General features: G+C 38.2%; 1 protein-coding gene across 1 annotated transcript in view; it reads right to left on the bottom strand.

Moving 5' to 3' along the window:
* The window catches only part of plpp2a (phospholipid phosphatase 2a), a 42,697-nt gene that overhangs the window by 7,769 nt on the left and 20,565 nt on the right, over nt 1–14,363 (bottom strand). The window contains exons 2-4 of the mRNA XM_067452812.1: nt 9,294–9,445; nt 6,298–6,560; nt 2,345–2,402 (exon numbers count right to left, since the gene is read on the bottom strand). Of these exons, the coding sequence (XP_067308913.1) occupies nt 2,345–2,402; nt 6,298–6,560; nt 9,294–9,445 (473 nt within the window). The remainder of the gene's footprint in view (nt 1–2,344; nt 2,403–6,297; nt 6,561–9,293; nt 9,446–14,363) is intronic.

Genomic DNA, 14,363 nt, shown 5'->3' with positions numbered 1-14,363 from the left:
TATGTTCATATTGCGAGCCTTAGTGCTCAGTTCTGATTTATTGGCCAGATCTGATTTTTATTTATTTATTTGCATAGCTGTGCCAATATCAGATTCCAGTGCAAACATGTCATGGTCCTGGACTGACCCGTATGCGCAAAAGAACAATAAAAATGTCACGCAACACTGTCTCATACAGATAGAGCTGTCACTAGCTGCATTTCCATTACCCTGCAAATTGAAAATACGGCCAATGCAAACATGTCAATTTTGCAAAAACTCCCATATATTGCAAACAAGTTTTTGCACTCGCATGAGATGGTTTTTCAAGCAACTTGAAAATGGGATATTTTGCAAAACTGCAATGGAAACCGTTTTCTCTCATTTACAAGTCATGTAATGTACGTCAATCATTCTTTAAAGATGGAGTGGTATGTTTCGACAGAAGACGCATTTTGCAAAAAACTCCAAAAAGGGTGATCCGTTCATCCGGAAATTCTGAATCCACAATTCCTCTGTAAAAAAAAAAAAGTACTATAACCTCCCAGAAACACCTCACACCTTCCTTGCCATTAATGCTTGGATAAGACATCTACCGCTACATTTTAGATGCATGACATAACATTGGTAATTTCGTAAGAGTTTTTAATTGACATTTAGAAAATATCGCAAGTTGCGCAAATCTCTAATGAAAGCCAGGCTACTGTAATACTTGAGTTCTGACGCATCACTTTCCTTTCACAACTGTCTTGAAAACACGGGCAATAAAATCTTTGAAGTGACTCCCATGAGTGCAGAATATGGCAGTTCAGACTGAGCTTGCATTGCAAAAAATCTAACCTGTATCAGATTTTGTACCACATATGGAAGTGCCATATCAGAATTTAAAAGTTTCCGATGTAGTTTTTACTGTCACATTTGAGCAAAAAAAAAAAACTGATTTGGACCCCATTTACCTGCAGTCCAAATATATGGGCGTCAGCATTAAGTCTTTTCATTTACTTTGAATGGGTGACACCTAGGCTTCATGATGACAAATTTTGCTGGACGATAAATTGGCTAAGAAATTATTGTGATAAACGATAAGACTATTTAACATTGATAACAAAAAACATTTTAAATATTCACAATAAATGAACAAAACAACCAAAAATGATAAAAGCAATGGACTCTCAGTCTGTTTACAAAAAATGTACTTGAATAAATACCAAAAACAATAAATAAAATGGATGAAAACTGCAAAGGTTGATTGTGTTTTAGGTGCATACTAGGGGTGGCACGGTTTACAAAACCCACGGTTCGGATCACAGTTTTAGGGTTGCGGTTTTCAGTTCTGTACGGTTGTTTTTTCTTTTAATCGTTAACACTCCAAAAAATACTTCAGCATATGATATAGTATAGCTTAATTATCCAAAATTTAGAATACAGTATTAAAAAAAATTATATAATGTAATCATGCTCAAACTGAACTTGACCATCTCTGAGGAAAGCAAGATGAGATTAATACAGCAAGAGAAAATACATTGATGGCACAAAAAGGAGATTGTGTATTGCTCTCTACAGAACGTATGTGCCTTTTTAGCATATAAAGATCTAACTGAAGAATTACCTCGCCTTTATCAAACTGCCAACTTCAGTGCAGCTCTTTGTTTATACTCGGCGCGTCCACACGAGCGCGAGGGTGCGCACGGCAAAAATGGCGTCAACGCGGAGTGCGCGAAACGAGACCCCATTTGGCTTGGCGCTGTGCATGTAAAATTTTGTAACTGCGTGCGGCTCCGCAACTGAAGAAGCACGAGTTCCAGACGAATCTGGCCGAGCCTGACGTCTCATTACGCCGGGTCTGCGCGCCGAGTATAAACACCTCCCCAAACCGACGAGGTGCACACAGTCAGTGAGAGAGACGAGGAAAACAAACAAGCATGCAAATGGAAATTATCACAGCTGGAAAAAATAGAGCTATTTTTTTTATTGTGCAATTAGTTGATTTATTGACTATTCGACAGGCCTAGTGACACCATGTGTTGTCGAACTGAATTCCGTTGCGTTGCCACATTGGCTTGGGCGTAAGTGCCAACACAGCCAATCAGATCGATTTTGGACATTATTGGAAAGAGAGGTGCTGTTTTTTGAACGTTGAAGTCAAAACTTTGTGAAAGGGCATAATAGGTCCTCTTTAAATGTTTGGTTGAACTGTCCCTTTAAGTGTTGCACACTAATCTTGATTTAAAGCTTGAGAAGTTTGAGTTCATAGTTTATAGTCCATCGTGTTTCCTGTTGCTCTGAGAGGGTCTCCTTTATCTGTCTACACAAGTCTTCTGTGTCAGCATGATTGTAGAAGAGGAAGACAACTGTGACAACTCACCGCCAGAAACAACATGCAGTACATCCCGAAGGAGGAGTGACCGGAGTAGAACGACAGCCTGGTGCAACAGAACCGATGGAGGAAGAGCGGATCACATACAGAGCAGAGGGAGAGAGGAAAGAGAATCACTTTCACAGTTCACAATGAAACATTTATGGGTTATTATTCACTTCAGGGGAACTTTTTCTCAAGCTGTGTTTTAAGATGTCAACGGTGTTAAAACATTAAATCACATGTCCACAATGACCTAGACCTTTAAGTGCATTTTGGTTTGTGTGATGATGTGAATGTTTAATACTGTGTGTGTGACTCCCAATCAAATGTTTCACTTATTGGAGAAAGATTATTATTATTTTTTATTACTTTTGGACTTGAAAACAAGTTCATCAATTCATTTTAAATGTGTAATATAATAAAAAGAAATGGACTTAATTAAAATGCTGATCGGTTTGGTGATAATACTCAAAGCCAACAGTACATCTCAGATCATTTAAATAAAGTGATAAATGCTGTTAAAAATCTTTAAAGGGGGGGGGTGAAATGCTGTTTCATGCATACTGATCTTTTTACACTGTTAAAGACTTGGAATCCCATACTAAACATAGACAAAGTTTCAAAAGTTAAGGTGGACGTTTGATGGGAGTATTTCTTTGTCCAAAATACTACTTCCGGTTAGTCATAAGTTTCGGCAAGTTTTTTGCGATCATGTGTCCCCTTTGACGTTAATGGGGGCGGAATTTCCTTGTATGGGCCTTACGGACAATTCTACCGGAAGAGCGTGAGAGAGAGAGGGAGAGAGCGAAAGTAACAGGCTACGCCCATCAAAGCGCTGGCTCGTAGGCTGCTGCACAGGTGATGTGCACAATTAACAATGTCACCAAAAAAGTGCGTTTTTGGTTGCCAGACCAAGACAGTCCTGCACAGATTCCCCAAAAACCCCGCGTTAAGGCAACAGTGGATGTAATTTGCTTTTCCGGATCAGCAACTGAGTTGCGCGAATGTTTATATCTGTTCGCTGCATTTCGGTGCCGACTGTTTCATAAACAAGGCCCAGCTCGACGCCGGATTTTCCAATCGCCTAATGCTGAAGGATGGAGCAGTCCCAACGATAAAGGTCCCAACGTTAGAACTGCAGGAGGTGAGTGAGACTGCTTCAAATGTCTGTGTTTTTGCCTATGCTCATCAAGTAGCCCAAACATGATCACGTATAGTTACTATATATATTACTATATATAGAAATTGATCAATGGAGCATGCGATGTGTAGTGCGTGTACATTTGTTTAGCTGGCCACTATATGTGTAACTTTATGTTTGTGTATTGTAAAAGCACTCCAAACAACAATACACAAAGAGGGGGGAAATATGTTGAACTAAATAAGCGCGCTTCTTCATTCAAATGTGCTACTATTCCGTGTCTTTCTATGTAAACACTAACTAGCCTGCCGTGCAAAACCAGTCCGCTTAATAACGTTACAATTGTCTACACAAACCACGCGTAAACACACACACACACACGTGCACAACTGCACTTCACACATGTACACCTTCAAAGACAAAAATACGACGATATAATTCAAGTATAAATATGTAAATAACACAAGCCGCTAAGCATATTATATAGTTAGTGTATAACTTGTACCACATAGAGACGTCCTGCTCTAGTCGTTTTTGCTGCTGCTCCTGTTCAACTGCAGCCTCTGGGTCTGATTCCGGATCATAGATGTATGGCTGTATCTGATTAAAAGCCATATTTTTATTTTGAATAAAGTTTTTTTCCCACTGTTAGGGATGACACAGCTTTACGACGCACTCGACTCAACACAATAGCAGCAGCGCGCACACGTCATTATTTAGCTCCGCTCACACGACACGCCCCCACCCGCTCGGCTTTTTTCGGAAAGACTCGGAACAGCGCATCTTTCTTATATAATTATAAAAAAAATAAAGACTTTTCGGAGATATGCAGGATGCAATGCTACTCTATAGGTACTCAAGATTGACATGACACTGACTGAAACTGAGTGTTTCACCCCCCCTTTAAAAGGATTACAAACGGCTTAAAAATGTGTGTGTATTTCAGCAGTGACTTTGGCCGGTGGAATTTAATATATAAATCGCCTTTTAAAAAGGCATCTAAAAAGGTAAACTAAATGCAATGCAGTGTTGTCAAAAATATAGTTTTTTTGATACATATAGATACTGAAATGATTCCAATAGGCTACTCATTTTCCACAGAATAGATACAGGATACCAGCTGCTCTTTCTCTCCGACAGCAAATGACACAAGCCCGCCTCCACTCACTCACTTTATTTGCTTTTAGATGAATATTGTTGCGGGTACAGGGCTTGAATTTCGTAGTGGGATTGTTCATAATTTTACTTATTCAGACAGATTTTGTGCTCAAACACCCAAAGTGTGCTCGCATAAAGCCTCTCAGTACTAACTTAAGTTATTCACTGCTTATTGCGGTGCAAGAAAACGCATGTGTAATGGTATAACGGATCCGTGTGTGAGGTCTTAAAGTGACAGAAGCCTAACAAACCTAATTATTAGATAATGTTAAAAATATCTTCTATATGGCAGTTTTTCCCCCATGGTTTCGATGTCAAATTGTGTCCAGTAAAAATGCTGAGTGGCTAGGAACTTTGGAAAACCATTAGTCACAGTGGCCTATGAGCAAAAATGTTCAAAGTTAACTTTACCCGCCAAACACAGAATTTTCTGTTTTTTCAATGTTACACACTAGAAGGCGCTATTATGGATCTTATGAGTACAGAATCTCCTGAACAAAACTCACGAGGAAGACGCAGTAAAACAAGTGGTTATATACAAGTAGATGCATATGTAAAATAACGTGGTCATCATCATTAAACATCCTATGAATCAAAACTATCTAATGTTACTAAATGAAATCTGGACCCAGGATGAGCTACAGGACTGTGAAGCATTAGGGATGTTGATGCACTCGATCTACTCCATCTGTGTTTGATCATCGCTCCGAATCTGATCTGGAAAACGTCTTTCACTAAAATGTGATTTTTGCCGCTTTTTGTTCCAAATGTTGCCTTTTTTTAATGAAACTTACCCATATTCAAGTCGATTAAAAAGGAATGCATGAAGCTAGAATAAAAGGTTTGGTTTTTTTTTAAAGAAGAGACTCAGCTCTTTCTTTTGACATATTGCATGCTCAGATATTCATATAAGAAAATATTCTATGGGCTATTAAATATAGGTTAGAATGGTCAAAAACCCTGGCAGTGGCTGGCAACTTTAAAAAAAAAAAACGCTGGTGGGGAAAGTTAATGTCAAGTCCTGGTTACAAATAATAATAAAATATTTAAAATAATATATTTAATTTAAAACAGGTTCCCCTAATTGACAAATTATCCAGATAGAACTGAAATATTTTCTTACAGGAAAGAAAAAAAAAGCGCCTGACCACAGGTCATGCTTTCTAATGCTTGCTCAGTTAGGGACACTAAAATTATGATCCAAATTATTCAACTAAATATAGAAATAAAATTAATTCATTAGGTCTTATTTAATTCTATAAACTATAATACTGATCTGCCAACATTCTTGCTCTATGATAAATTAAAATGAGCTGATAACATCACTGTTTTCTCCAGAACGACTGTACAGCCAAATCAAATTTTGTTGCAATATTGTCCTGTTTAACATTGAAGCCGCTTTGAAACAATCGCCATTGTAAAAGCGCTATATAAATAAAATGAATTGATAAAATCAAATCTATTAATATTTCAAGCTTATTGAGGACATGACATATTGAATACACAAGCGAGACCTTTGGACTGCAAAAGTCACAGCATAAGAAGGCACAAATGTAATGCACAAACAGGAAGCTAAACAACAGGTGAACAACAAATGCAGGAAGCGAGGTTAGCGGTTTATGACATCTGACTCAACCCTTCCCGTCCCCTGCTTCTGTACCTGGATTCGGTCACGTTGCGAGGGCTTCCCGTGCAGTTTATCTCCAGCATGTAGCCTTCACACACTTCTGGAGCACAAACCGCAATGAAGTTAGGCCGCAAGCGTCCGATGGTGTACTTGGCCATATCGGTCAGAGACTGGCTCACACACGCGCCGAACAGAAACGTCCCCACCACTTTGTAGAGCGCCGCAGCGTACTGGTTAAAGTCTGAATTGGAGTAAAGACGTTTGGTGTACACCAGGTAGGCCTCTCCGGAAGTGATCTGCAAGTGAGGAAACAATAAAGCTTTTTAGGTTTAGTCACTTAAACCTTTAACCCCAATGAGCAATAGTGACGCGTGAGTAAATATTGGTACATTGCAGTAATTCAACATGGCATCTTTTTTTAACTTCAATTGTTAATTGATTTAATTTTATATTCCTTTGTTGATTATTTTGAATGTCAAGCACTTTGAATCACCATTATGTAACTATAAATAGAAGTTACATAAGCTTGCCTTAAGATTCATTCTCAGTAATGAAAGTATGAGTCTGTCTGATGAAGATGACTCATGTTTTGAACTGAACTCTGATGAATAATACTCAACTAATCACAATGTTCTCTCAGAACATTTGGCCACAATACAAAAAACAAACCTGCATCTTTTCACAATCAAACACATTACAGAAATGTCAAATACTGCAACTGGCCGGTGCTTCAACATCAACTCCCTTCAGAAAATGATGATGCTGCTCAAACAGAATTTAGATTTTACAATGATCTATTTGTTTATTTTGATATGCAAGTTTTTTAAGAAAATCTTCCCCTTCGGTGAGCCTTATAAAACCTCTGTGAGTGAATCAGGGAGCTGAAATCATAAAACACAACCTCTTTAAAGCTTGACAGCCGGCCACTATCCACTTTTTCCAGCATAACATTTAACTCATTCAAGTGCCTTTACTTCTATATACATCTAAAACACATCTATATACATACATTTCACTGCAGTTTGGCTGAAATGAACACTAGTGGCAGTAAAACACCATATTTTTAAAACACCTTTTGTAATCCTTTTCACACAAATTATAATTACAGTTGCAGATTACTGATTACTGATTACTGATTATAATTACAGTATATTTTCATGTAGTTCATCATGCACAGATCACTTTTACCATACCGCATGAATTGTAAACTGATACATTTTGATGTATCTCTAGGTACATGTTTGTTTTTTCTGGTGTTGTAAGTTTGCTCAGTAGCTCACCATTGCCATGCGGAAGGCTTTGAGCTCTTTTATCATGACTAAGACGTTATCTCTCCTTTTTGCTTTTGTTTACACTATTAGGGTGTATTTATATGACAAAAAAACCCCAGAAAACTTTCTATGTGCTTTGGTCGTTCATTTACACAGTAACAGCGTTTTCGGGGCCTGAAAATGCTAACTTTTGAAAACAGGTTTATGAAATTGAGTAAACTACAAAAATGCACATTTGTGAAAAAAGTGATGTTATGCGCATAGGTATTAAGTGTTCAGTCTATAGGCATGTAGTGTTTCTTTACAAAGTCACCATCTACTGGCCTGGCAAGAATAACACAGTGTTTTTAGACGTTTTGTTGGCTATTTGTCGCCATCTGTACACAAAACTTTTTAAAACCGCAAAAGGAAAAGCTTTTCAGTTTTTAGTACATTGTTGTCTGGTAAATGTACCCTTAGTTAGGTTTAGTGTAGGTGGTAAGTTACTTCCAAATGTGATAAAACATTAACATTTTAGTGCCACTCATTGTACATTTATAATTTCCAAACTGCAGTGATGCGTACAACATCCAGCTTTATAAAAAATTGCCAGATTACCACATTCAACTGTTTTGGGGAAACCTGGATGGACTTTTAGTGCACGTTTTTACAATGAGCCTGGGTTGACTTTTGACATTATGTTAGCTAATTCCTTATATCACAAAAATATACAATAATCCTAGGTGTAAATGACAGATTATTAATTTTTGGATGAGGCATTTCTTTAAAGATGACCTATTATTATTCTTTTACAAAGTCTTACAATTTGTTTTTGGGCTCTACTAGAATAGGTCTTCATGCTTAAGCGTTCAAAAAGCACATTTTTTTCACATATTTGACCTTGCAGTTCCTCTTTTCCCAGTCTGTCAGTGACACTCTGTGATGTGTTGTGATTGATCAACCACTTCAAGTGTGTTTGGGAAATGTCCTGCCCCTTACCATAACCACGAGTTTCAACCCACTACTATAGTCTCAGCCTGAGACGTCACTCCTACAGACCGTTGGCTGAATGTCTGATGCTTATGGCACACTTAACTGGAAACACGTTAGGCGTTTCAAAGTCGTCATCTGATGACGAGTATGTTGTGCTCTTTAACAGTCCGCCTAGAAACAAACGGCATGACGCCAAGAACGCCCCCGTGTTTACAACTAAGCGCTTACCAGGGTCAACTAAATGCTGGATTTTCACAAATATTAGGGTTTGCAGCTCCATTGTTGCTGAAAACTTGCACAACTTATAGATGCACGCCAGTATGTAATTGCAGGAACATAGACTTTACATTTCCCTAAACATGACGCAAAACAAACTGATAAGATGAGTTACATGTCAGTCAAACGTCCTCTTGAGCGGTCCTCGACCAATGAAAGCTGCGATAGAGTCCAGACCGTCTGGCTACGCGAGACTAACACACTACTAACCAATTCATCCAGGCCCAGCCCATTTAACTTGCATATGCTTTGGCTGGGAATTATTTAAATTGGGAATATTGTGAAGTGTTCCAGGAAGAAACCTCAAGAATGTAATGGAGGCATTTCAGAGAGCTCAGAAACACTGACACTGATATAGAGAATAACTCCCCCTGGAGAGACTTTGTAACTTTGCAGACCATTTTCATGCTCAAACAGCAACATTACACACTTGATAAAGTTGTTTATGTAAAAAAGCATAACAGAACCCCTTTAAAGGTTTGCTCAGCTGCCTGATTGTTGGAGACTCACGATAATGATGGAGCAGGAAATGGTAACGGCCGCCATCATTTTGTGAGAGATGGTGTCAGGTCTGTAGGGGTAACGAATGGTCTGGTCGTCACAGTAAACACCACGCTGGTACGGCCGGAACATGATGGTCATTATGATGAATGGCATCGCCACTGAAACACAAACAATAGTTATTATTGGTCTCAGATGGCTGGCTTAGTAGCACACATCAAACAAATCATCTAGCGCATGTCTTATGTTGACTTTTCCATGGGAACAGCAACCAAAAAAAAGCTTTTATAATAGGAAACAGACGACATTCAAGTTCATCGTTGCTTCTGCGAATCATGCAGGGGGGAAAATGTGAAAATCAACACAGATAGTGTACAACAGACTTTACCACATCAAGAGATACTGTTGACTAATCATAAAATGTCAAACACATGTTGTGGATTCAGTAATGCTGGATAATCTTCCGCTTGCCATCCGGATACAGGAAGTCAGTGGGAATTATTACCAGGGTCACGGCACCAGATGTCAGCTCAACGGATGCCCACAACAGTATCTTGTAACCAGGAAAAACATTGATTTATGTCTCCAACATGTGCAACCCCACTATTTTTATAATCAAAAGTCATGAGAACCAAGAGAGGGAATATTTATAACTCTGGTCGTGTTTCTCAAAGCCTGCAATATTCCACACAGCTCTTTTCCCATCGGACAGCAAAGATGCCAATCAGATTTATCGTGGACCGTCGAGGGAAAATAATCTTTGGATATTCAGGCAGAGTGAAATATATTTGCTTCATCATGAAGTTGATCAACATATTTTGTATTCCCAAAGCAATGGTAACTTTCCCAGCATCAGGACCTTGGAGTCCAGTCATATTATATTACTTGAATACACACACACACACACACACACACACACAAAAGAGAAGAACTGAAGCAGATGTACTTAACAAAATGACAAATTCAGAGCGGTCTTATGGGTCCTGCACACTGTGCGATTTTCAAAATCCTTTGCGAATGTCCCTTGTCAGACTGTGCAAACATGATCCCCGTGTCACACTGTAAGATCTCAGTTGTCATTAAACGATGTTAATTAACAAAGATTCGGGAGGAGGGCTTTCAGATAATTGACACAGGTGGATAGCACTCAGCTAATCAACGAGAGGTGCATATATATACACTGCAGTCTTACCTCCATTCTGTTGAAAGTTTATCAGCATCCCTCCTCCACCCCTTCTCCACATTTTGCTCTTTTAGTTCTAACCACTTACACGAAGGGGGGGGTACTCTGGGTTCGGGCCAAGTTCGAGCTCGAATCCCTCCCCCCGGACAGCACGCCAAATACGCATTTATATTACTCTATATAATTATATGTAAGTGTGAACTCGTGAATGTCAGACTGCACGATAGTTTAGGCGCGCTAAAAACGGACGCGCGCAAGAAATCTCACCCGGAGCTTTATATCATCAATGAATGACGCGTTGGGTGACAGTGAGCTGCATTACACGCGGGACTGAAATGCTGGCTACAAAGAAATCTCTAGCTCTCGTTTTGGTCATAGTTTGTCTTGAAAAACCGAGATATTTGACTGTCGTCGTAGGAGAAGTCACACTGCGGGATTCTGTGCCAAATCTTCTGACACTGCCAGAATTTCGTCTGAGGTAAAATTTGATCGCAGAGCTCATTAATCGGCGGCCGGTGGACATGTCAAACTAACGACCAAAGACGTCAGATTTTAGCCTAGGATCTGAGGAATCTTTTAGGATTTCCTAAATTTGTCTCAGACGGCCAAATCGTGGCCAAAATCGCGGCCAAAATCGCACAGTGTGCACCCGGCTTTAGTCAGAACAAGTTTAAAGGTGTGCTCCCAACAGGACTAAAGCTTCTAAAATGTGGCCCTTTGGACACTTAATGTGTAATATAGCATTAGATATATCAAACCAAAGGGCATTTATTTTGAGAATTAAAAAACATGCACAAATTTGACAATTTTTGGGGGATTCAGATTACTTTTTGTTTATTCATATAGCACAATTTTAAATGTAATGATAATTGAAAGTGCTTAACATAAGAATTATAAAAAATTTAAAAAAAATCACATTAAAAAACAAATGCGTAAAAGCTATTAGAAAAGTTACATTTAAGAACATAAAATACAAAAAAGGAAAAATATCTTGATTTAAAAGAAATACAAAAATGCTCAAACTTAAAGTTTAAAATTCAAGTTTAAAATATAAAACAATAAATAGTTACATTTTTAAGATCAAAAAACAAAAGTTTGCAAATTTCACTTGCTTTTGATATTTGCAATAAAATGTGTGTTTAAAAGGGTGATGGTAGTTTCCTGATCTCAGAGCACATTTTTTGGCAAATGCACATTTGCTGTTTAATAAATAATAATTATTTCAGAAGCATTGTTTGTACTGTAGGTCATCCATACCTCATATTCTATTTCTAGAAAGAAAAATCCCCATTTTAGTTCCAGCAAGACATCCTGGGAAAGGTCTAACGTGTTGAGTAAGCATGCATTGTTTTCAGACACAAAGAATACAAGCCTTTTCTTTCACTAAAGGAAAATGTCCATAAACCCAGGCGGGCTGTAAAAGAAAAGAAAAAAAACTGCCTTACAGTCATAACATTGACACAATGGCACCAGCAGCCACACACATTTTCACAATGAAGTCGACTGTAAAGCCGTCTTTTAACGGACGTGAAGAGATGACAAAGAGTTTGGGGGTCGTCTGCTTGGAACTCATAAATCTTTAATTAGAAACTCTCTGTGTCAATGAAGGCAGAGTTATACGTTGTCAATTGTCTACACAAGCAGCTGCCTTGAAAGTTAATTTATGCTTGAACAAAATTAATTCCACATTAAATTATATAGAATTAAATATCTGCTATTCTAAATGAAATTGCACTTTCAGGCTGGCTCATTATCTTAAAATTGTATAAATAAATCAGTAACACTTTACAATAAAGTCTCATTAGTTAACATTAGATAATGCATTAAAGAGTAAAACATTCTGTCATTCATTATTCACATTCATGTCGTTCCAAACCCGCAAGACTTTTGCTCATATACAGAACACAGAAAGCTCTCGGATTTCATCAAAAAAATCTTAATTTGTCCCTCCATTCACAGCTACGCAACTACCACTTTGACGAGATCTTAAAACTAATCTATATGAACCGAGCGGTTTATTTCCAATTTTCTGAAGAGGTTCAATCACTTTATATGATGAACAGATTGAATTCAAGACTTTATTCACATTAATCAACTCGGAATCAACGGAAGCTCAAGCATGTTCTCTTGACGTGCAAGAAGCAATGAGGTTCATTCTCGTGTTACGCATCACGTTTGAGTTTCAGCGAGAACCAATGAGGTTCATTCTCGTGTTACGCAGCACGTTTGAGCTTCAGCGAGAACCAATGAGGTTCATTCTCGTGTTACGCGTCACGTTTGAGTTTCAGCGAGAACCAATGAGGTTCATTCTCATGTTACGCATCACATTTGTGTTTCAGCGAGAACCAATGATTAAGACAAAAAATGGCACCCTAAACCCTCACGGTCTTCCTCCGTGTCCGCACTTTCAGGACGTAATGCCTCTTTGAATGCCGGGTAGAAGTCCTCTGCATAGCTCGTAAACTTACGGGCTCAACTGAAGTGCGCATCGAAGGCACATAGCAGCCGCAAAGGGGGCGCTCAAGAGCACACTTCTTTAAGCTTAAATGACGAATGGACATGTAAAACATGGAGTGGACCACAGTGTGCTGTGGAACTTTCAGAGACTTCCACCATCAGCTTTTTTTTTCCGTTCAGAAAAGCTTTTAACTGATATGTGTTGGTTGATTGGTTGTATTATTCTATATTTCCATTGTTGCACTTTGAAATTCTTCGGAATGAAAAGTGTGTTATAAATAAAATCTATTATTATTATTATTATTATTATTATTATTATTATTATTATTATTATTATTATTATTATTATTATAAAGCAGCAGAACTAGACTTCTGAAACAGTCTTTATATTGGGAAAGTGCACAGCATGCTTTCTACGTAACTCACTATTTTGGAGCAGAGCCACATTCTGACTCAGACTGATAACATTGTTATGAAAAGGTTGAACATTATGTTTCAGCAATGCAGCCCATCATTTAAACAAGTTAAAGGATACTTCACATGAGACTCAAATCACGAGTGTGAAGGTTAGACTGTCTAAAGGAAACACGACCGTCCACTATTACAGGACATTCAGAGCCTGGAAGGATCATGAAGGTTAACAGTCTTTATCAGATCTCTTTCTGAATGTCAGACTGTAAAAACACACCAAACAACCTTCTTCAACCTCCTTCCGCTCAAAGCATTTTCTCTCCCTTCCTTCTTCCTTCATTATCTCTTTTGACGATCTCCCTCTTCCTTGTTTGAAGAGACCGTATCATTCGGTTTTCCTCAGTTTAAAGACATTCGGGCCATGTAGAGCAAAACCGCCGACCAATATAACAAGTTCAAGATGAAGATAAACAAGATGACGTTCAGGAAACATGTTTAAAAATATATTTTTTGCAGTTCTGTTTGGTCAGTTTAGACACTTTATCATTAACATGTGTTTACGTGACAAAATATGCATTTCCACACGTCACAATGTTCGGTAAAGCGGCTTTGAAACTGTGTATTGTGAATATCGCCATACAAATAAAAATGTAATGGAAAAGCCATAAAAAAATGCGTCACAGGTCTGTTTTCAAAAACAGTTATACTGACCATATGTATTGTTATGATAGCAAAACAAATATGCTTATCAACTTTAAGGGTTTGTTTGCTTCCAAATTCATCTCTCACCTGATAAATCTAGTCTAAGAGTGTGTTGACATTTGTAGTTTGGTTCTCTTGATTCAGACCAAAAAAGAAAATAATACAGGTTTGTACTAATATTAAATGTGTTTTTTTGTATGTGTGTACATATGATGGTATTTTGACCAGTTCAGACAGGTGAAGAACTTATAAAATGTGTAAAGGAGTCAAAACATTCCCTCCGACACACACACAACCCAAGATCTGCTGTGAGGAGACAGGGGTCT

This window comes from Pseudorasbora parva, chromosome 9 (genome assembly GCF_024679245.1).
Source record: "Pseudorasbora parva isolate DD20220531a chromosome 9, ASM2467924v1, whole genome shotgun sequence".
NCBI classification, from domain to species: domain Eukaryota; kingdom Metazoa; phylum Chordata; class Actinopteri; order Cypriniformes; family Gobionidae; genus Pseudorasbora; species Pseudorasbora parva.
This window is presented reverse-complemented; position numbering and strand designations above follow the sequence as displayed.